At 47.0% G+C, this 23,837-nt stretch overlaps 1 protein-coding gene and 1 long non-coding RNA gene across 7 annotated transcripts in view; one reads left to right on the top strand and one right to left on the bottom strand.

Moving 5' to 3' along the window:
• Positions 1 to 164: 164 nt before the first annotated feature.
• The window catches only part of FRMD5 (FERM domain containing 5), a 307,695-nt gene continuing 284,022 nt past the window's right edge, over positions 165 to 23,837 (bottom strand). The window contains exons 8-17 of one of the 6 annotated variants that reach the window (XM_078079429.1): positions 18,455 to 18,543; positions 15,955 to 16,041; positions 15,301 to 15,364; positions 14,617 to 14,708; positions 11,933 to 12,007; positions 11,289 to 11,357; positions 10,254 to 10,360; positions 3,521 to 3,864; positions 2,597 to 2,648; positions 165 to 2,251 (exon numbers count right to left, since the gene is read on the bottom strand). In XM_078079429.1, coding sequence (XP_077935555.1) covers positions 2,238 to 2,251; positions 2,597 to 2,648; positions 3,521 to 3,864; positions 10,254 to 10,360; positions 11,289 to 11,357; positions 11,933 to 12,007; positions 14,617 to 14,708; positions 15,301 to 15,364; positions 15,955 to 16,041; positions 18,455 to 18,543 — 993 coding nt within the window. In that variant the 3' untranslated portion in view covers positions 165 to 2,237. Of the gene's footprint in view, positions 3,865 to 10,253; positions 10,361 to 11,288; positions 11,358 to 11,932; positions 12,008 to 14,616; positions 14,709 to 15,300; positions 15,365 to 15,954; positions 16,042 to 18,454; positions 18,544 to 23,837 lie in introns of all 6 variants that reach the window. The other 5 variants (XM_078079428.1, XM_078079427.1, XM_036119976.2 and 2 more) reach the window with 5 other exon arrangements.
• On the top strand, positions 18,526 to 23,588 carry LOC118553082 (uncharacterized). The gene is made up of 2 exons (XR_004925820.2): positions 18,526 to 18,596; positions 20,135 to 23,588. It is a non-coding gene; the product is annotated as an uncharacterized LOC118553082 (long non-coding RNA).

Raw genomic sequence — 23,837 nt, 5'->3', positions numbered from 1 at the left:
AATAGATGGATATAAGCCAAATGACTATTTTAAATGATTCTAGTCATGAACAGTAGTCAGTTGTATAAATCCCCCTGGGTATCTTTTTATCTACGTGTTGGTAACTTTAAGGAGGAAAAAGTGAGACAAGCTGTAACTTAAAAAAGAAAGAGTCCAGTCTTCCATGATATTTAAATATTTATTTAGTTTTAAAAATAATTTTCATGGCACCAATGATTTTATGCTAACTACATACTGCATATGTAGAAAAAAGTACATTGCTTTGAAGGAAAATGTAACTTAGAATTTTTGGCACACGAGAGGTTAACAACTATACTTTTTAATGAAACTAAGAAATTCACATTTGCAGGTAGTTTACCTTCTACTGCTTAAAGATGCAGTACACTATCCTTTAGTAAGAGTTTTATTTCACTCTGATGGATGAAGCTATGGAAACCATTGTTTTTTTTCCCTACAATGAGATCAAACTAATTTTGAGAGAAAATGGGAGACATAGTGGAACACAGTAAAACCAGGTTAAAAATTTGAACAATGTGTAATGATGGGGAGATACCAAAAAAAGACTAGTCACCAACAAAGGAGTTTTGTTATTCAAGCACTATTTGAAAAGCAAATCGAAGGAAACTTTACTATCTGTATTTTCTGGGGTAAGCCCTGGAAAAAAAAAAAACCCTAAAGTTCTGTTCAGAGAGCAAAATCCAGCTCCTGGAAGTGGTATGGACTATTGTATTGTTAGAACTCTAGACACAAGTAACATACCAGGAAATGGAATACTGCATCTTTCTTTAATGTGACTATGAAAGGTCAGTGTCAAGGCTATCACTCACTGCATAGAAACACCATATTCTACAGACTGAGGTAGGAACACTACACTAAAAGATAATCTGCTATGTTGCATAAGACAGTAGATATCCAGGTTACAACCAGCCCCCTATCTCCTGACAGCCTTTTCATCTCTGAGTCTACTTTTCACTTCCGTCCTGTGCTAAGTAAAGCCTTTCCTGTGTAGATGACAAGTGGCAGTGGCTAGTTGGTTCTAATGATCCCTAATTTTTACTAGGATCTCCCTCAGTTTGTCTTGTCACTTGGTAAATAGATGTTTGTAATTCTGCCCAAATTGTTGCTGGTATGGAAATGATCAGACATTCCTCTTCCATTCTTAGATTCTGGCCGAGTTTTAGCATTTCAACACTTGATCTTGCTCATCTTGGCATCAGATACCTCTTTGCTGGTTGGTTGTTCAAGCACCCTTTATACAAGCAACCCCAGTGTCTCCACTGGGAAATGGTCCTGGATCTGTAGCAAGTAGGGAATGGGAGCAGAGCCGGCCCTCTTTCTGCTAACATACCTACTGGTAAGGAGCATTTTTATTGTCTAGATGGGGTTGGCAAATTACGACCTGTGGTCCAAATTCAGCTCCTAAAATAAACTTTTATTGGCACACAGCCATACTCCTTTGTTTATGTATTACCTATGGATGGCTGTTTTTGTGCTATCACAGCAGAGTTGAGTAGTTGCCACAGAGTATGGCCCACAAAACCAAAATAAAAAATATTTATTATCTGGCACTTTACAAAAGAAGTTTGCCAACCCCTGGTCTAGATGAAAGGGCATTTAAAATTACACAATCCACTCCCCCACCCCGCACCCCCTGTTAATTCAGCAGCTGTTAATACTCTGTATATGGACATGATTCTGCTATTTCAGGGCACAAACCAGGGGAGAGCAAATCTACAAGTGACTCATTTTGTTCTGCATTTGGGGCTGCCCAACATCATAGGATGTTAGCAGCGGCTCCACTGTTGTGGGGTTCCCAGGAATATGTCTACTGACCATCCTTGAATGAGTCCTCAGGCCCCAGATGACTTAGAAATCTCTCCCTGAGATGAAAACAAGATCTTATAAGTGGTTGTTAAGAGTTGCAGAGCTTGGACCCCACACTCACCCTTCACATGCTGTGCTTTTGCATGCTTCCACAGCTTCCCTCAGCAAGGATGGCAAATGCTTTCCTACAATTTTTATTTTCCTGATGCAGAGGATGACCCTAGGGGGCAGTATTTCCACATCTAAGTGTTGGTCTCTGCCACATTCACCTTCTTTCTTTCGTAGGCATCTTTTAGTATGCCTATTTAGATTCTTTTCCTGGTCCCTTCCAAGGCTGTTTGTTGATCTTGGAATTCTATTTTCTGAAGCTTTTCATTGTCAGGATCAGTTTCTTTCTTGCATCGTTTAGTTCATCAGGCTCTATTTTCTTAATCCATAAAGTAAAAACAAAATATGAATTGATAAGAAAATAACATTTGTTGTTAAAATATAAATTGAAATAGTTTTTTTGCGGGGGTTGTACAAAATAGGTACTGCTCTCTGAATCTCAACAGTTTCTCAGGTACCTTGGCTCTGGTTTCTGTTAACTACACTTTGTCCAACATTTCTGACAGTCCTGTCTCTGGCACCACTGAATTCAACTAATGTCTCTGGAGCACTATAAAAATCTTGAGGTTCTTCAGGAAAAAAAAAATCACAGAAGTCTAATAAGTTCATTATACAAAACTCATGGTGATGCCCACTAGGATCTAGTCTAAGGGGACAGACTTACCCCACCCCTGCTCCTGCTGCTGCTGTAGCGGTGGTCCCTTCAGATGCCCACTCTGCTCAGATTTGGAAAAAACAAAAGGAAAAGAAAATCCAACTCAGACCATCATAAGAAGCAACTTTCCATTTAATCATTCTACATGGATGTTTACTTTTTAAAAATCTCTGTCTGGCAAGAAAACCTAGATAGTTCCCATTGTCCAGACCCCTGGCCTGCCCTGCTGAGGCTGCACTGCTGAGTCTCCTGGAGCCCAGTAGGAAAGCTCCTGCAGAATACAGAAGACAACAGCTCTCTAGTCTTCAGCTAGTGTCCCATCTGCTAGGTGACACTACTGCGATAATCAGTAATAGTAAAATAAATTTTTATTTGATACTTTGAAAATAATACACATCTATGAAAAATCAAAATTCAAAACCAAAAATTATCCTGCAAATTGGGAGGATGAGAAACAGAGTCGCTGAGCCTTTCTTGAAAGAACCTCTGAAGGAAATCAGTTTTCCCAGTTTGTTTAGACAGGGCATAAGCCTATCCTTTTTTTCTTCTGGGAAATGACCCTCCTAGGCTGTGGACTTTGAGTCATGAGAGGAGGACTTGGTACATGTGCCGATGGTTCCGCGATGGGTCCCATTGCTGGGAATGGGTAGCCAGGCTCCTTGGTCCACCTGGCTAGTTATTGGGAGGAGTCATGCCTTCTCAGGTGTCAATGAGCAGGCTCACCACTGAGCGGATTTTGCAGGCAAACCATCGCCTGAGGGGACAAAAGTATTGATAGTGGAATTGTTCAAACTCGGGGGTCTGGCGGATATCGCGGAAAAAGGCAATGTCAAGGTCAGACTCGGTAAGGATGATCAGGAGGAGGAGCAAAACAAAGAGGAGTCCCATGGTCACAAGGAGCAAACGGAGGACACTTAAAACAAACTTATTCACCTGTTCCTCCTCTGGCCTGCCGTGCCCCTGACACAGGGCCCTCAGCTCTCCCCCAAGAGCCTCCACCTCTGCAGCAGTTGGAGTGCTGGCCTCAGACTCCTTCTCCTCTTCGATGCTGCAGGTGGCCCCATTGATCTGCCGGGAAAGCAGCATCAGCTCCAGGCTATGCTCGGCCACAGGGGTGGGCAACACACTGTCTGCAGGGCTGTAGGCTTCGTCTGCAATCACAGCGACTCGCTCGTTGCTGTCTGCCCGGCTGCTTCTCACGTGAGGCAGGAAGGTGTCCCCATGGGAGGAAGAACGCACTGGGGTGGAATGGGCACTGTCCCGTAGGGACTCCAGGCCTGGAAAGGCAAAAGGAATAGGAGTAGGCTTTCTGGGTCCCAGTGCACACTTTGCTGTCTGGTGGAGGCACACCCATTCTGTTTTAGGTTGTTACTAAAATTTTGCAAGGAAGTCCTTCTGCACAGCCCATGTGATCAGCAGCAGTGGCCACTACACTGTTTTGATGTATCAGGAATAGGATAAAAGCAGCAGCAGACATGAGAGTGGCTGTGGTTGGAAGGTTTTTTTTTTTGTTTTTTTTTTTCTTTTTACTTAGGGTTTGGGCAAGATTTGTTAAAGATTCTGCCTTTCTGGCTTTTGATGTCCTGGGCCTGGTTTTAGCCCCAGTTGAAAGACAATCTGAATCACAGACTATCCCTGATTCAGAGCTGGGGCCACAGTTCAGGGAGGTCAAGTCTCCCTCTTGGGCTGAGTGCCTTGAGAGGCAGGAATGGGGAGAAGATTGTTTTGCTTTACTGGGCCTCATAAAATACTGATTCTGGAGCTCCATGTCCTTCTAACAACCCAGCAGGCAGCTCCTTGAGCTCATGAGGTCATCTTTTGGATCGCTGCTGCTGGTCTCTTCAGCCTCCCACTTCTAGCTGTCCTGATTTTAGGGGAAGTGAAAACCCTATCTGCTCTTCCTTAAGTGGTCTCTGATGGAGAAGGGAATAGCCCCTGGCTAGCTCTCTTTCTTTTCACCTTAGAATGAGCTGGGTCCACAGGAGGCTGACAATTCCCCTGTCTTTACACACTCAGAGTGCAGAGTGGTCTCTGAGAAGATCTTGTTGGCTCAGGGTGGAAATTCTCTTACATCCATTCTGGGGAAGGGTCCTCTGCCCCCTAAAACTACCCATTATCTCTTTACTTTCTCAGATGTAACATTTCTGTCTTTCCAAGGCTCAATCTCTGGTAGTGAAAAACAGGAGCTGGTTACTTTGTGAAGTAAACAGCAGCCACTAGGCCGGAGGATGTGGGCCCAGAGTCACCAAGTATGGCCCACATCACAGTGCTCCCAAGGAAATGGCTTCTTGTTTCAGGTTCAATGTCTGCATTTTCCATTCCTGGCTACCTTTTTTTTTCTTTTTTTTAAGATTTTATTTATTTATTTGACAGAGAGGACGAGTAGGCAGAGAGGCAGGCAGAGAGGCAGGCAGAGGGAGAGGGAGAAGCAGGCTCCCTGCTCAGCAGGGAGCCTGATGCGGGGCTCGATCCCAGGACCCTGGGATCATGACCTGAGCCGAAGGCAGACACTCAACCGACTGAGCCACCCAGGCGCCCCCATTCCTGGCTACCTTGGGGGTGCCAGAGTGGCTCTGGCTCTCCCTGAATTTGTGGCCAATGGCAAGAGAAGCCAGTCCCCCTTCCATTGCTCTGAAATTGACCCTGACTTCTGCAAGACCGAACCAGTTCCCAGCTCTGTAAAGGTTTGACCTAACTAGGGCTGATTAGGGAGTTTTTCAGTTCAGGGCTAGCTTCAGAAGCCCAAGGGTCTCTCTTTAAAGGTGGCAGTAACCTTTCAGAAGTATTGAGTTTCATTTGGTTCTCTTGTGCTGTAGCCATATGTACCCAGGCAGCCTGCCTGCCTGCCTAGCCTGCTGGAGCCCATTTCAGCATAGGTACAGTTAAGGGTTCTCCAGGGGAACAAACCCTGGGTTATAAATGGGTGGGTTGGGGTGGCAACAGCAGTCCCCTGCTGTCCACCTATACTCCCTATCACCTCATCATCAGTGTATTTGCCACAGCTCTCAGCTTCTGCTTTCAGGAGCTCCTCATGGTCCTAGTTGTATTTTGTTTTCCTGTGCTAAAATCTTAAGTTTGTATGTTTTAAACTTTTTAAAGTGCTTTCATCTTTCCACGAAGTCGTGAAGGCAAGAGGTTACAGAGCTTGCCTAATGACATGTGGTTGGTTGGTAATGGGAAAGGCAAGGATAGACTGCAAGCCTGTTTCCTGATGCTAATGATCATTAGTTAGATTTTGGGCCAGGATGAATTAAGTCTACAGCCTACACCTGCCTTAGATTTAGGTCCCAATTGCCCAAGAAACTGTTGTGAAATAATGTGAAATTAAGAACTCGCCCCTTGTTCCAGAGCTCTTGATGCTCCTTTGATCTCCCCCCCGCCCCCGTTTTTCTCCCTTATTCCTGCATTTGCATAAGCAGCATGAGGAATATATACCTGGTAGTATGTAATGAGTTCCTGATAGAACAGAGACCTTTAAGCCCTGATCACACATGTGTTGGTTCAGCTCCTTTCCCACCCACTCCTCCACCCTCCTTCCTCTGGAACCTCAGCACCCCCTGTACAGGGCTCCTCATAATCTTTCTAAAGGCTGTCTCCTCACAGAGACAACTCTACCAGATCTTCCAAAGCACAACCAGCTTAGCTACCAGAAGCCACTTCAGCGCAAACTTAGCTTGGCCTACAGTTCAGCCCTAAGCTTGCTGGGGAAGGAGAGAGGCAAAGGCTGTTACATCAGAGAGAACAAATCAGACAGACACCAGAAACCACATTATAAGTTGTTGGTGCTCTCAGTAAATAAGATAATGGATATGTATGCATTTCTAGTAAATTGCCTGACAGACAAAATTGCTCAGTGTTAGTCTTCGGTTCCCTCAACAGACCTCACCTGTAAGGTTATTATTGCTATGTCAGGCTAGTCTTGTATAGAACTTCAGGTTCACTAGAAACCACCACCCCTTCATCAAGCCCGTTATTCTGGGATGGACAGGGTGGGTACCGTGGGTGGGAGCTGGCAAATGGCACAGCAAAACAGAGGAGTCTTTTTTACCTTGGATGTGCTCCAGCTGATTGCCTTGCCCAGAGGTGGCTTCCTGTGGGCGGGGGGGCACAGTGGTCAGGAGCCTACCCTGGAGCCGGGGCCCCATCCTCACGATGCGCACACTCAGTGGCCGAAGGCAGTGATTAGTCAACCGGAGCTGAACTCGGACTCTGGTGTGAATCTTAATCAGACTCTTCCCCATGGTGGCCCAGGCAGACAGACACTTCTTCAGTGGAAACCAGCTGATCTCTTCATGGAAACCAGCCAGGCAGGGGGGATACAGAGGGAAAGGATGGAAAACCAACTGGGGACAAAGGATTTTTGCTGACCTCAAGCCATGGCAGCTCGTTCACAGTGCCTCCTGTGCTGGAGAGAGAATGTCAGCTCTGCGAGACAGAACAGGCTGAGCTTCAGGGAAGAACAGCTCTAAGAGGCCAACGTTATCAGGGACTGGATTCAGTCAGAAGCACTTAGAGCCATAAAAAGTAATGCTTCCCTAGCATGTGACTGTTTCTCGGAGCCCCGTATAAGGGCCCCAGACTTCTCAGAGAGTGAAGTACCGAGAGGGCAGAGAACAATCCCACAGGGTAGGGAGCATCCCATAGTTCCAGAAAATGCAGGATGTGAAGCTACAAAGACATTGGGCTTTGGGTTGGGTGGCTCTGAAGTGTGAGGTGGCAGCTCTGGGGTGGAAATGGGCTGTGTCCCATCCACTGGGCTGTACGCTATTTGGCTCCCTGCTGCTGAGCTGTGCCCCGCAGGGTGCAGTGGATAAAAGGAATCAACATACCCAAGCATCCTCTCTGGCTAAGCCTGTGCTAACAACACGTGGTATCTTGGCATCCCTGAGAGCAGAGGGAAGGGCCAACCAGTGTACCATCATCTTTTTAACGGTCCCAGCTCATTGGAATTACATGGTCTCATTCAAATTGTAGTCTTATGTTACTGTTTTTGCAATTTTCCCATTGTTTTTAGAGATAGCAACCAAAGCTTTCCCCCTGGAAAAGGCAAATAGTTTCTGTGACATTAATTTATGTGCCATATGGACAATAGGAAAGAGTCTCTGATGCAGCATGAACCACTTTCAAATGTCCATAATTTCCTGGGAGTTTTGGTGGTTAGTGCCCTTCTTCTGAGACCCCTCATCATTTCTCTCAGCCCTTCCCTGTCTGGTTAGGTGTACAGTGAGGGTCAGCTGTGTTTGCTGGGCGCTTTAAAGGTGAAACCCCTCTTGAGAGATGGTGTAGCTCAGCTCTCTGGGAAATAATCCATTCTTTATCTCCCCAGGCTTGATAATCCCTGCACTGATAGAGCCACTTAAATGCTAAAATCTTTTTTTTTTTTTTTCCCCACATCCAAACCAGATGTCCATCTGCCTCTCCTCACTGTGAGCCTGTTAGTGTCATTCCTGCTGGGGCAGTTCTTAGCTGCTTCTACTTTTGTCCTCCTGAATCTAATGGGTCCTAGGCTGAGGGCCATGACTGGGGATGAAGGCTGTTCTTGTGCGCAGTCAGCCTCGGTCAGGCATGGGGTGTGAGCAGCAGGTTGGCTTGCTGAGTAGCACACGGGAGCCTGCTGTGCTATACAGTCTGCCAGGCGTGAACTTCCATGGGGGCTGAGATGGTGACGGTGTGCCCTGGCCCTAGAAGTCTCTTCTTTACTAGCTTCCTTGGTGGCCTTCCCCTGCTGCACCCTCCCCTGGCATTTTACAAGCAAAGAGGACTATTTCGGATGCTGAGGAGACTCCTGCTGCTACAATGGGAGAAGACAGCTTCTGGGAGGATGCTGGGGGCACAGCCAGAGCTGGTTGGGACCTGGGGCAGCCTCGTAGCTTGTCTTGGGAGAGCTCAATTCTTAGTAGTTCTGCTAACCCTGGTTGGCAACTACTATAAATGAGTTATACCCCCACATGGACAGCCTGTTTTCCCTTTTCTGGGAACATGGGTTTTACTGGACATTCTTCCATATGCTGGAGAACAAATGCATACGGCTCTTCCCTAGACCTGTATTAGTGCTCAGCGCCAGAGGGTGGCCTTTTCTCTGGGAGGACAGCTGTTCTGACTTTTTACAGGAGCTTTGAGGTGAACCTGGTGCCTTCCGACCTCAGGATGGATAGGAAGAAGGGCCACAGGGGGAGGAGAAAGTTATGTTTCCTCAAAAGAAGAAATTCATTCTGTTTTCCTGAGATGAATGCCCCAAAAGAAGAGGGACAATGAGAGCTATGCTCAGTTCTCCGGCTCAGCCTAAGACTGGAGGAAAAACCAGGAGCCTGTGTCTGATGACAAACCTCAGTAACTTCATACTTTGCATAGCGATTATACTTCGTAGTTCAGAAGGCACCCTCCCACACCCACACCCCACTCTACGGTGGGGGCCACAGGCTCAGAGAGATGAAGCAACCTGCCCTAGAGAAAGTACATGGCAGAGCTCTGATCTGAATCTCATCTTTGACTTCCAGAGCAGGCCTCTTTGCACTGTGCTTGTTCCCTGTCCAGTAAATGCTTTAATCTCTTTAAAGTACTTCTGTGTACATCAGGTTCCTCACAGCCCATGGGTAGGTACGCAAGGAAGATAACCCTATTTTACAAATAGAACAACTAAGATACTCAAATAATTAAGGCACTTGATGTGGTTCCCCGGCCAGGGTTCTCAACCCCTAGACTGTAGTTATATACCAGACTTAGATAATGCAAAGTCAGTGATACATAAAATCCTAAACACAAACCCATGATCCTCACAGGGGAGCCGCAGAGTGATGTCCTTCCTAACCTAAGTAGTTCTTTATTTTCCTTAATCAGCATTCCCACAGAAAGGGCAAAGAGTCTTCCCTTTCCAGGACAGGTTTGAAGCAAACCCGCTGCTGTTCGTTGCAGCTTTAGATCTTCTGAGGTCCTACAAAAACATCTTCGGGAATGAAAGCATTCAACTTTATACCTGTGGGGCAGCTGAGTCAGTGACCATGAGGGAAATATTCCAGGAGTCTCCTATCAGTATTAACTACCCAGGGAGTGGAGAGGTATCAGGCTCAGCTACTGCAGTATCTAGTTCAGTGAAGATTCACAGACTTTGTCTCTTCCCCCCCAGGACCACCTCCTCCAAAGGGAGGGTAGGATAGAGAGAGGTGGGGCATATGAGATATCCCGAGATCATGTTAAAGAATTCAGATAGCAAGAGGACAGATTTCTCCCACTGAAATAGAAAGTGGTAGCAGCTATTAGGATGCTTCAGAACTAAGAGTTCGTTTCTTGGTTAACTGCCTCAGCCGCCCTGATCATTTAAACTGTGGAGACTAGTCTGATCTGAAAAATAAGTGAAAAGCCTCTTGATGGAAAGCAATTTCAGAACTGCATGGAACCTGTTAGATGTAACAACACAGTCTCCCAAAGGTCTGCCCCAACACTCTCAGATTTAAACCCCCTCTTAGACTACAGCTCAGCAGGGTTGGGTGGGCTTATCCTTCACCTGACACCCAGCTGGTGTTCCCAACCACTGCATGAAACCTTCTCTCTTGCACTGGAGAAATGTGCTCCTGTCTCTAGTGCAACTTCTGTTCAAGGTCCCTGAGACGAAGTGGTCCAAGTCAAAACTTAGAGGAACCCCATGGTCCTCTCCAGAGCTTATGCTCACCTTCCATGATGGAGATGTGAACAGCTCTTCTGCGGGTCCTGGGGACACTGCTCAGCCTTGGGCCATGGGTTATGGAGGGACAGCTGCGGCTGGGAACCATCCCTGCTCTGAGGTTAAAGAAAAAGAGAACTTTGTTAATTCAGTGCACAGACAGATGTGGTCAGGACTCAGAGTTGAGAAGTAGCTGCTAGAACTGCCTGGCTGTGTTAAGTTTTATTTATTTATTTATTTATTTTATTTATTAAAAGTCTTTAATACCTATTTTTTGCCTTTAGTCCCTGGATTCCAGTCAGAGACACTGCTTTAGACTCGTCTCCCACCTCATATCCTAGACCCACCTGAGCCTTGCTTTCGTGCAGCAATGGTACCGCTGGTCTCTGGGCAGGTTCTTCAGGATGCAGAGCCCAGCATAAGCAGTACTATAGAAAACATGCCTGAAAACTGATACGGCAGCCTCTCTGACTTCTGAGAGAGACTGCTGTTGGCAGGGGGTGCCATATGAAGGTGGTAGTAATGCTCCCATTCCCAGAGATCAGGCTGGTTGGTGAACCCTAGCTGTCTTGGCCAATCATATTCTTTCTGGATCTTACTAGGTTTAGGAGATATACGTGATGTGCAGTTATACATGAAGCAAGGATCTCAAAACTATTTTAGACCTAGTGTGGTAGGGCTGTGGGGCTATCCCTGGCTTTCTGTAATGGATTGATTCCAGAACTAAGGAAATCTTGCACTTTGGACATGTCCTCCGTGGCCTATGACCACTTTTAGGATTTGGGAGGACAGTAGAGAAGTACCCAGGATGTGGTACTGGGTACTACGCCCTCCCCCGTGCTCCCTCAAGGCTCAGGGATACCAGGGTCAGACTGTTCCCCATGCCTTTAGCTGAGATGGATCTCTTCACCTTCCTGCCGTGTTCTCCTTCCCCTTTTGTGAGAGCCACTGCATCCAGAATCTTCAGAGTACTGAAACTGCTGCCTTTTTGGAGCTTCTGGGATCTGAGCTCAACTGGTTTGGGGGAAGTCCGTGGCAGCCTACCTGTGTATTTCTGGTGGCTCCCGTTTGATCTTCGCACTTGACTCCATTACTTCCTTTGCAACTCGGCCACTATAAATAGTATAATAAAACAAGCAGCAAGGGATGAGACGGTGTTCTAGCACCAGGCTCCTGTCTAAGGCTTCAGATACTTTGGGTGAACTGGGAGGTGGCCTCTTTGGCCTAGCCCTTCCCAATGTTTAGGTCACTGAGAAAGGCTTGCTTGCTGGGTAAGTTCTAAGATGTCCTGACAGCTTATCTTAGAAAGCTCTCTATCTCGAGTCTTTGGGATTTTCCATTTTCATTTAGAAATGATTTCTCATTGTCCAGCATGTTCCAGAAATATTGCAAAAAAAAAAAAAGAAATCTTTAGACAGACATGAAAAGAAACACTGCTACAGTTCTTATTTCACTGCTGTTGTGAGGGCAGAAGGAGAAGATACATATTTAAACCCTGCAGACAAACTGTGGCAGGGAAGGAAAGAAATAGTCAAAAGGACAGGAGACAGGAGAACTGGATGGGAACCTCAGGCTTTTTTGGAGGTTCCCAGTTTCTTTGTTCTCAAGGATAAGGACCACTGAGCCACTGTTCTCCAGAGAAGGGTCTGAAAATAGGTCCATAACAGTTACTTACTGTCACTATTTACCTGTATCGGAACCGGCTCCCTTTAAAGAATAAATTGCTGCTGGACACTGTGCGGACTTGGCTTGACTTCTCCAGCCTGCAGCAAGGCAAAGTCCAGTGTGACAGATGGCCTGCAACTGCCTCACAGGCTAAGGCAGCGCATTCCCAGCTCCTTCCAAAGGCTACTTGAGGAAACTCTTCAGGAAAAGGCCTTTCACAGCCTGGCTTGTCTCTGACTTTCCTTTAGGACCTGAGAGCTTCCTCACAGCCTTAGCGCTGGAGACAGTCATGTTGAAACCCATTTTCACGTCAGGAGTGTGAGGGCTCCCCAAGAGTGCTTCATGGGGTTCACCAGGGGGACTGAGACTAAATGTTACGGATGGTGGTCTGGGGGAATAATAGAATGCCACTCATCAAATTTCAGGCCATTTGTTAGCAGTGTGACCTGGGGCAAATCTCTTTCCTTTCTTAGCTTTGGTCTTCTTACCTATAAAATGATGGAGCTACTTGACCTCAGGAGTCCCTTCCAGTCCTAGTATTTGATGATACATGTCCATGTCTGGGTAATTGTGGGTGGAGAAGAGAGTACGGGCTGCCCTTCCTATTTCATCCCCCTCTTGGAGAGTCATAAAATATGTTCTGTTAAAGACTCTGAGAAGTCCTGAAATGAACAAACTAGCTTAACTTTAATATAAGTTCCATCATTTATTTGAACTTGGAATCATTCCCCTTCTCGCAGTAAGCCTATTAGCATCACTTTCAAGGCTGTAGACAGCTGATGTGGAGGCTCTGGAAGGCCATGGGCACTGTAAAATATCCTCTTAGGTGACTTCTCTGATCCCAAATGGCCCTCTCACACTTAGAAAAGGAAGCTGGGGAGAACCATCCAGAGTGAAGCCTCCCAAGACCTGACTCAGCTTACAACATGCCCTGAGGTGCCTGGAGTGCTGATCTAGACAGGAACCAATCTGGGTCTGAAGCCTCTGTCATGAGCAGGCAGTCAGTATTTAGGGAGCTGTCTCCCAAATCCATGAATAGCAGTTCCTGGGAGATACCATCCCCCCCTGTCTCAGGGTTCTGTGAGGCTCTGAGTCTCCTTGTCTTCTTGCCCAAGCATGTTCTTGAGTCTGACCTGCCTCCCTTCAAAGTACTAGGCCAACGGCAGGGCCAGGGATCTGCACGTGAAAGGTGCTCAGGGTGATGCCCAAGTGGCTGCTGCTAAGACTTGGCACAATTGGGGATCTGACCCCAGCTAGAGGCTTTAAACACTTAGTAAAGAACATTAAGTAATCAGTGGAAAAGTGAAAAACAGCCTCAGTTTCCACTGAGGGTGTTGGCAGGACTAGTGGGGCGGTGGGGGCTTTATTAATGGAAAGACTCAGACACTGAGTTTGGTCACAGATGCAGAAGCACAGTTCTGTTCCCATGACACAAATAGAAAAACAAAGGTCTTCAGAAATGGTGCGGACATGTTTTCTTGGCTTTCCTTGGACAGCTAGGGACTGAACAGGAGGGAAATTTGACCATGCAAAAGTCTTTTCTGAGTGTCTTCTTCAGAAGATGAAAGAAGCCCACTCAGGTTATAATTCAGGCTGCCCATTCAGCTCATCCCTGATTCTGGTATCAAATGCATAGAAATTATTAAGCAATTCAGAAAGCCTTTCCAAGAAACAGCGTCTGGGGCTGTGGCCCTAGAAGGGGGAGGACCAGTTCTGCCAGCCAGCATCCCATAGCAGCCAGCAGGCAGCAGCAGGAGAATGGTACCCCTCCAGCTCAGAGCAGTTCTGCTCTCTTCAGGATCCTTGAGGTTACTGGAGGGAGAACTATGGCTTGTCAGAGGCAGAATATACCACAGACTTTGTCTTATGTTGTCCTGATTAAGATACAGCTTATTAAAGTATAAATCATTGCATTCTATTTTTAAAACAAGACCAAGGGTTTTAGTAAAACATACTTTATCTGGCGTCATCCTAGTTTCTTGATGGGCTATTTCTTTGTTCCCTAATGCCTTTATAACCACTTTCTTAATCAAAACAGCACAGAAGCCTCATATACTTTACAAATCCTATGGTAATCAAAATTCTTGCCTTTGGCCCAAAGCTGGCTTTTCCATAACAGACAAGTCCTTGCCCCCCTTCCTGCTACCCTGCTCAGGCTCCTGGGCACTTGGGTCTGTTACTGGCAATACCTCTGGCAATGACCCATCAGGAAGGGCTAGCACCACCCCCAGCTCAGCAGTAGGCCACCCACTGGGGAGCAAGCCCCAAAGGCTCTCCAAGGCTTAGAGATCTTTCTGGCCTGCCTCTGCTCCTTCATGGAGCTGTCTGTCCTTTTATGGGCCTCCTGTGGCTCTGAATGGCTCCACAGGGCCAGCTTGATTCAAGTCAGGTACCCAGGGGCTTTTTTAGGCCCAAGCCTTGCCCTGAAAAGACCCCTAACTGCTTTGCCACCGGGAGCTGTCCAAGGACGTCACAAGGTGGACCCCCTGGACATCTCTGCTGGAAACACATTCCTGGACCTCAGTTATGTCCCTCTAGGGAGTACAGACATCCAGAAAGGGGTCTGAGTTTTATAAGGAAGCTCAGCCTTGTCATCCTATGTCTCCTTTCTCAGTGTTCCTCAAACTTTCCTGCCCATAATTACTCTAAAAGTAGCTTTTATGCTCAACTCTGATAAAGATAGTCCCTGTTGCGTATGTCCACTCACTTGTAGAAGGCTTGGTTCTCGATTCCACATTTCCAGAGGTGCTTGCAGGCTTCTGGAGTTGGAGCAAAATATGTGAGAATAATTTTCTTTTCCTACAAAAAATCCCATATAGAAACAGCTGAGTGTGGATGGAGAAGCAAAGGGTGAAATGGCCACAGGACACTGACCCCTGGACTGTCTGAGGGCTCCCCAGGACTGCAGGAAGAGATTTCAGATGGGGGAAGGAGCTGCCTGGCAGCTGGCTAATTGGAAGAGAAGGCCTGCAGGACCCACTGGGGCAGAGCTCAATTCAATAAGTTCACACCTGGCAGGCCCAGTACAGTAAGCCTCAGCTCGTACAAACTGAAGCAAGACAGCCCTCACCAGAGAAAGTGTTAGTGTCATTTGGGATTTTTTTACTTCTTTTTAAAAGTTTATTATCTTCTTGGAATTTTCATATAGAAGCAAAAGAATCTTGCATTGTCTGCATTTCCTGGAGGTATGGAACCTCTGGGTGTCACCAGCATCCTGGAGGAAAGTCCTGGGCTCCAGGGCCTAGCCATTTCTCCATCCCTCACCTTCAGGTCTTGGCTTATTATTCAGATGGCTTAGTTCTACCTGGATACACCACTTTGGTTCAGTCCTGGCCATCAGGAACCACTCAGTGTCCCAGCCCTCCCTGAAGAGAAAGAAGCCAGCACTCACCTCTTTCTGACTTACGTATAAATAGAAAGTCTTTCCTTCAAATTTCAGCTTGGTCACCTCATTCCTACAAGCACAAAGAAAGCACCTGTCACCTTGTTGTGGGCTGCTTGTTCACAGCTAAGTCTTGTAGATGCACAGCCCACCCTGACTGGAAGGGGCTCCAGGCACAGACACAGTTTTAGCCAAAATTAGAACTGAAACAAGACAGCAGCGCAGTGGCCTTAGAGAACAGTTGCTGAAACAGTTCAATCCACAGTTTTCTGGTTAATCACACTATAATAATAGGGTGATAGGAGGAATTCGGGCTCATCAACAGTGGCTGTAAAAGGGAAACCTTTGCATGGGAAGTGAGTCTAGGTTGAGTGGTCCCGGGCCATTTCAGGATTTAGTTCATAATACAGGTGCATTATCTGGATGGGACTGTCAAATGTAAGATGCCACCGGTAGCTGATGAGGCCAAAGTTCAAGATACAGCAAATAATGAAAAACAATGCAACCAGGTTCTGAGGGAGTTGAGTCTTTCAGGTGACTGTGCCACTGGATGGAAAATGCAGTTTAATGCAAACAAATGTCAAACGATCTCAGGGAGGGGGGCGGGGCAACATACCAAAGAGAGAGAACAGATTACATGGAACAGTCATGCAGCGTACTGACCAGGAAAGGGGCTTAGGGGTTTTTGTAGAAAAATCCTTGAAGCCACCAGCCCAGTGAATGGCTGCAGTAAAAGAGGCAAACAGGATACTGGGGTACGTCACCCGCGGGACAGACACAAATCAGAAGAAGTGACATGGTTACTGTACATGGCACAGCTTAGACCTCACCTTCACATACTGCTCTCAGCCTTGGTTACATTTACAAAATGGAAAAATGACCAGGGTCTTGGTGGATGTCCCTGAGAGCCAGAGAACTAGGCCTCAGCATCGGTCACTCCTCACTTCTCTTCCATTTGCCTGACACAGCTGCCCTTTGGATCCTGAAGGCCCTTCCATCTCACTGGGGGGTGGAGTCCTTATTTTGGTACCCAACTGGGACCCCCAAGGAGGTCAGACCATGCCTATTTGCCTCTACTTGGCTTTCTTCCTCTTTGCAATCTCTAGGGAGATTTTCTCAATATCTTAGGAAGTAGCAGAAAGGTAGTGAGAACCATGTACCTAAATTACTACTGGCCAAAATTTAGGGGACAGAGGAAGGTCACTTGCTTCCTAGAAATCATGGCTGGGTCAGGATGAGAGCTCACAATTTGTGACCACCAGTTCTGAGCTAATACAAGCACATGGTATTCCTTGTTTGAATCCCTCCCATTCAATCAGTCTCTCTCATACACATTCAGAATACAATAAATATTAGTTAATTAATATGTAAACAAATACACTGATCATCTAGGCTTCAACAAGCAAGATAGGAAAGTAAGGAGCATTCTATTGAAAGTGAGGTTAGGTCTACATCTGTTATTTTAAAATTGAGACACAGTGAAAAGGAGACTTCCTGAAGAAGTGGGATGTGAGAGAAGACACAGAATGAAAAGTGTTGGGGAGAATCAGGTGAGCATCAGGGCTTCTGGATGGGGAAGGATACTTTGGACTGCAGGGCCCTGTAACAGGTGTGTCCTAATTGTTTCTAGCTACACATGCCCTCTACCAGGAACCTCATGAGACAGCTACCCTGATCAGGGTGTGGGCCAGGATCTGGGCCCTCTAAGCGCTATCAGACAACCCAGCTATATCCAGGAAGCAAGTGCTCCTCACTGGGAGAGCAGTGGCCTGACCCTACTCATTGCTTTTTTCTGAAAAGTATTTTCTTAGAAAGGAGACCCCAAACCCTCACCATTGTCACCCAAAGAGCACAGTGAGTGGGCCAACTTCAGAAGGCCTAGCAACGAGCTATTTTGGGGTATGCCCTGGTTACTCGGTGCAGCAACCTGCCTTGTGAAGTGGCTGTTTTTCTGGGGGATGGGTCCTGACTGGTCGTGTCTGGGGGGCACTTCCATTAGCACTCTGGTTGATGATCATATTGACAGACTGCGCAAGAGCAGTAGGGTTGGAAAGGTGGTGTCTGTCCACAAGCTCAGTGGGGGAGCTGAAGAGGACACAAGAAGAGAGATGCCCTGCAGCACCCCCAACAGAAAGCTCGCCAGGAAACAGCTTTGTCCTCAGATTCCCCATCAGCTCTTCTGGAGAAGGCAAAGGAACCAAGACAGGAGCAAGCTTCCCCAGCTGAGATCTGCTGGGCAAGGTAAGCCATTTGTCCAAGTTCAGGGGAGGAGTTGGCCAGCTTAGACTTGGCAGTCGAAGGCCAAAAAGGTACAGAAATCACAGGGGCTTAGTAGAATATACAACATGTTCTGATGAGGCTGAAAGATGTTTGCAGGCCAGAAAAAGGGGCTCCAGGAGAGCCAAATGTCCATCAATAAGGCAGTCTGTGCTGCATCAGCTCCCAGAACCATCCAGAACAGACCCAAAACTGACAGGGGAGAGAGGGAGTAGTTCTCCTCAGAGTAGCTTCAGCTGAAGCAGTAAGTAGCTCTTGCCTGCTAGAAATGGGAGTGGGAGGAGGGAGAGGGGAAGATAGGTGGGGATGTGACTCCTGGAGGCTGAAGACACCTGAGCCCTAAAGAGGGACAGGAGAGAGACTGGGCAGCATCTGTGCTTGTGCAGGCAGTGCCCGCAGTGGGGGTTGGCCTGACGAGGGGGTTTTGCCAAGGATAACTTGCATCTGGCCTAAGGATGGGGATTTTGCAAGATAACTTACATCTGCCCCAAGGGTGAGCCCCTCCTCCCTTAGGCCAGTGGTTAAGGGAGTAAACAGCCATGCAGATGCTGTGGTCCTCAGTGGGGGACAGTCCCAAGGACTCAGTTCTCGTAGGAACTTTGCCTCCCTAACATTGGCTCCGGCCCCGGGTCTCTCATCATACCCGGAAATCAACCCTCTACACTCTTTCTCCCTCTGGAGAGGCTGTTGGCTCTCAGGAACACCCCTTTGGAAGAACAGGATCCCTAGGAAGAGACCACTACCTTGATCAGTTATCATTATGGATGCAAGGCTTTGAGGGGGCTGAGAACCATAACTGCCCAATCACAGACAAAGGACATGGGAACCATAGCCCTCCCCAGCTGGTGAGGTATAAAAGGCCTGTTTTGGAAATGAAGATACTCACCATTTAATGAAGTGGACCCTCTTGTTTCCTTGCAGAACAACGAACCCGAAAGGAGTAAAGGCCAGAAATGCAGCGTTTCCTGATACATCCTGCAACACAGAAGGACCTCTCATCAGGGTGATGCAGGCGTAGAGGTGAAAGGGTGAGAAACGTAGTTGTTCATCGGTGATACAGGGTTAATATGTGGCAGTAGGTCACAGAGGGAAGAGCACTTGGAAGTAACAGGCAAGCTATTTACCTTCCCTAAGCTTCAGTGCCCTCAACTATAAGTTGTAACAATCTTAGAAGGCTGTTGTGAACATGCAGAGAATGGCAAACCCTCCCACACTGCTGGTGGGATTGTAAAATGGCACAGTCACTTCAGAAAGCAGTTTGGAAGTTCTTCAAATTGTTAAACATAGAGTTATTATATGACCCAACAGTTCGTTCCACTCCTAGGTACCCAAGAAAACTGAAAACACGTGTTCACACAGAAACTTGTACGTGAATGTTCATAGCAGGATTATTCATAACCAAAAAGAAATAATCCAAATATGCATCAACTGACAAATTAATAAATAAAGTGTGGTACATCCATACAGAGGGATATTACTCAGCAGTAAAAAGGCATGAAGTAGTGACATATGCTATAACATGGATGAACCTCGAAAACATTATGCTAAGTGAAAGAAGCCAGTTATAAAAGATCACATGTTGTATGATTCCATGTATGAAATGTCCAGAATAGGTAAATCCATAGAGAACAAAGATTACTGGTTGCCAGGGCTGTGGGGAAGGGGAGATGGGGAGTGACAGCTAATAGATGCATAACTCTGTTACTAAAACTACTGAATTACACACTTCAAAAGGATGAATTTTATGATAGGTGAATTATATCTCAAAAAAGCTGTTATCAGAGAGAAAGGATGAATGGCAGTTATTATTATGGTGGCCCTACACACCGGGCTTCTGCACAAAGTTTAGCTGAAGAAAAGATAAGAAGCCACCAGCTAAGTGGACTAGCCACCATCAGTCTTATGGTGCCTGAACCATCAAAGAGGCCTCCTGGCCACTGGTCACCATCAGTTTGTCCATCCAGGCTTGAGGTTCTGCTGAGCAAATCCGGGAGGAGGTACAGCAGAAGCTGTAGGTCATGGTCCCTCATGTGGGAAAATGACCTCCCTGAGAGCCAGGTGGGGGTGGGGCACAGAAAGCAGGTAGATGGATTGTGCTCTGTCAGAGGAACTTCCTTCGTGATAGGCCCTCGGGTGAGAGACTGCTCTGTCAGGGTGTGTGTTCAAGTGGCCACAAAATTATCCCAGGATGCTGGCCAAGTGTACATGTAGGACATCTGTCTGAGCCATAGCTCACATGGTGCCGTGGGGTCAAGGTCAGGCACCTGGGGTGAGGCATCCAAGTGGGGGCTGTGGCTGTCAGGCTCTCCTAGTCTCTCCCACTTTCATGGTTTGCCTCCCTGGCACACATCTTCAGCCCGATTAGGTCTAAGAATAAGAACAGTGGCGCCTCTGCAGGGCCTCTGCAGGGCCTCATGAGCCTTGCCTCAAGGAAAAAATGCAGTTTTGTCTTAAAACTGTCTCTTTGAGTCAGGGTTACAGGTATGAGCATCTGGGCCTAGCGAATAAACTATATATTTTGCAAACATTTCCAATTAATGTATTGTTTTTATTGTCCTTTCCTCAGGGTCTTCCGTGATCCCGACACTTGGCTGCAAGCACCGTGTCCTTCAACCCAGGGGCAACAGCAAAAAGCTGTTTAAAAATAACCTGAGTGGAGATACTGTGAAGCCACGGGGCTGATTTTCCTCCTGCCTGTCATCAGTGCTTAGTGGTGGTTATTAATACCTGAGTGCCAGCACTGCACAAAGGCATGGTCCCTGGCGGGGGCACCAGTGCTAACCCAGCAGGTTGGCCTCTGTGGGGGAGAATGCCTGGCCGACATGGGTGAGGGAGGCCAGCCTGCCTCGGATGGAGGGTGGGCACCGGGAGGCCTTCTGCTCATGGTGCAGGCAGGACCCAAGGAAGTCCAGAAACTGCAGGTTCAGAAAGTGACTTGAGGGTGGAAACCTTACCTTATTAGTACTCACAGAACAGGCCTGCAGGAAATGTTTATCAGATGAATGTGTAAGACAATGAGGTGGGCCAGAGGGGCCAGGGGGAAGTACAAACGTGAACAAAAACAAGAGGGGAAGGCACAGGTGCAGCGAAGGTGGGGAAGGCATCTTACAGTGTTGTGAGAGAGAGGAAAGGCCTAGAAAGAATAGGTGGAAGGATGGAAAGGAAGGATCAGGTCAGCAGAGGATTGTGGGTGGCTAGAAATAATGGGTAAAGAGTAGGGAAGGGAAGCAGTGGGCTGGCCAGGGAAGGGCCTCCCTCTGCTTCTTGCACCCCTGACCCCTGTGGGCAAGAGCAGGGCAGAAGAGCGCCTGCCCCATGACCATAGTCATGGGCCCCGTGTCAGACCACTCAAGCCCAGGTTCTGGCTCTGCCACTCACTGCCTGTGTGACCTCAGCTAGGTCCCACCTCTCTGTGTTTTAGACTCCTTGTTGCAAAATTAGGGTTGATAATATTATCTATCTCTTAAGTTGTGCCTGGTAGACACCGAAGGACATATTAGTGGTTGTGTTGTTGTTAATATGAGTTTGTTGAGCTTCATACAAAATCTTTGTAAAAAATGCAGTATTTTACTATTTTTCCTGATGTTGACGGATTTAAATTTTGCTAGTTAGGAAATGAGGGTGTGGGAAGTTGGGGTAGAAAGGGGAAATCAGTCATTCATTGTTAGGGGCCCGTGGAGAAGGGGGATTTGGGGCCAAAGTGAAGTGGGCAAAAGGGGAAGGAGACAGAGGCTGTGACAGAGATCTGTGAGAGTCGTCCCAGTGACAGGCCTCTCTGGCCAGAGCACAGGGAAGAGCAGGCCCTCCCACAAGCTGGGCAGCACTGGCCAGGCTGTCTGTTGGCACTGTCATCTGCACTGTCCAGACACCTCGGGGCTGGCCTCTGGGTGAAGGCAGATGTTGGAGTTAAAGGGGAACAGCCTCTCCTGACCAGACTGGCTGATTTGGAACAGAGAGCAAACTGGGAATAAACCCCAATTAGACGCCACATCATTCCAATAAGTAATAATAGCCCCTTGAGCAATCCCAGTCCAGTCTCTCACATGAAGAGATCAATTCTCCAAACTGCTTCCAATGCAGCAGTTGTGGATGAAGGCTCCTGCAAAGCCTGGCACCTGGGTGTCCACCCGGGCGAGGGCAGCTGGAAGGTTGGCTACTTGTCTCTGGCACGTGAGGAGCAGACTTGGAGTGACAGCGAGAAGCCTCACATCTGCACCAGCATGAAAACGCAAACAAGCAGCCACGCTGACACTTTCTCCGGAACCTTCCCAGTTTCTTCCATCTCACATGTCATTCTCGTGTGAGCCTGCCCTTGGGATTTGTGTGCAAAAGGACAAGTTATATGACAAAAAGAGAAAGAAATGAGGACGAGGAGAGAAGTGACACAGAAAGTGGTAACCTGTTCCTCAGATCTTCCATCTTATCAAGCTGGAGGCTATCTTTCCTCTCTGTCCCCTTCCTGTCCTGATGAGATCGGTACCCACAGGACTGAGCATTCATGGATCTGAGAGGTGGAATAAAAACTCAATCTGGGCGGCCACACAGCACATACTGCCAGCCCCCCCTGCATCAGATAATGGTCTAAAGTATTTAGTTCACTTCTGTAGTTGTGAGGCATAAGATTTGTTTTCAGTTTCTCATCCTTGTGGAAAGAGCTTCATTCTTGGTTTAGGACCCTAGCCCTGCTTCTTATTTGTGACTTACTTAACTTCTCTGAACCTCAGTTTCCTCATTTGTCAAATAAGGACCATAATACATACTTCAAGAAATACTACTTCTATCTGATTTTAGGGTGGCGGCCTACATGACTTACTGCCAACACATGGCCAATCGTGTTTTTTCTTGGAGGAGGGCTGGATCTGCACGGAGTCCTTCATATGTTCATGTAGAAACCACCACAAAACTCGACTGCATCAGTTTGACATCAAAGGTTCACCTTAAGATGATCACTCTGCCCAGAAAAGGATTTTTGGAAATCACAGCACTGACTGGTTCTGGGATGTAGGGACATCTGGCCACCTTTGCCCAGTCCCCATGGGTTCCACCTCTGGATACAATGAAGTACGCTTCTGTCTGCTGCCGCCCCAGAGGACATCCTGGATATGCCAGAGTCAGAACCAGGGTATTTTTCCGAGATCATCCAGTTCCCTCTCTGGAGCATGACTTAAACTAATTCAACATGGGTGGGTGAAACCTTTGTTTTCAAAAACCTTAGGGAAGGGGCGCCTGGGTGGCTCAGTTGGTTAAGCGTTCGACTCTTGATTTCGGCTCAGGTCATGACCTCAGGGTCATGGGATCGAGCCCTGTGTCAAGCTCCGTGCTCAGTGGGGAGTCTGCTTGGGATTCTCTCTCCCTCTGCCTCTGGACCTCCCTCTGCTCACATGCATGCTCTCTTTTTCTAAAAGAAAAAAATAAATCTTTAAAAGAAAAAAAGAAAACCTTAGGGAAGAAGATTTCACATGCTCTTCCACACACTTATGCCCATCCCTGAAAACTCATAGCTAGGAACCTTTACATTAAGTCAATCATGAAAATCACCCAGTTTCAATATACTTAAACATGGTCACAAGAAACCAGAGTGGAAATTAGGAGGCAACCCTGTAAGAGTCTTGGTGTCACCCCATTAAAGATCAGAAATGGAAATCTTGTCACATACTTGCCATCTAAGTGGCTTTAGTCAAGTTCTTCATCTCAGCAGTAAACCTACCACTCTCCCCACAGCGTAGCCAGGAGGGGCCCACCTGGGATGAGGGCAAGTCATCACTGATTCTTCTTTTTTCTTTCTTTTTTTTAATCGCTGATCCTTGTTCTTTTTCTCTGAGGTCAGGGGCAACTTGTCAAGATGGGGAAGGGGGTTTATTTAGAGAGGAGCGTAGGTGGCTGATTATGAAAGGTCAGAGGAATGACAATTTTATTTGTATGGTTGCTCTAACCTAGATCTTCTGAAATCAATTTTCTCCTGTACAGAACAGACATAAAGCTACTTGGTGAACTTGCATTAAATTTTTCTGATGATTTCAGTGGTGTCATCGTTCTCTCTATCAGAATTGATAGTGAGTCCTTCTTTGTTCCTAAATACATGCCATCTCCCCAGAAGAAAGACTATGAATGGTAACTGAAAAAGCACAGCATGGAGACTCAGGCATGTCCAGGTTTGAGTCCCTTACCAGTAACTCTGGACATGTTAGTTGGTCTCTCAGAGGCTCAGTGTTTTTGTTTTTAAGATTTTATTTATTTTAGAGAGAGAGCTTGAGAGAGAGATCACAAGC

Source organism: Halichoerus grypus, chromosome 8 (genome assembly GCF_964656455.1).
Source record: "Halichoerus grypus chromosome 8, mHalGry1.hap1.1, whole genome shotgun sequence".
NCBI lineage: Eukaryota > Metazoa > Chordata > Mammalia > Carnivora > Phocidae > Halichoerus > Halichoerus grypus.
Note: the sequence above shows the minus strand (reverse complement) of the source record. Positions and strands in the feature narration are given on the sequence as shown.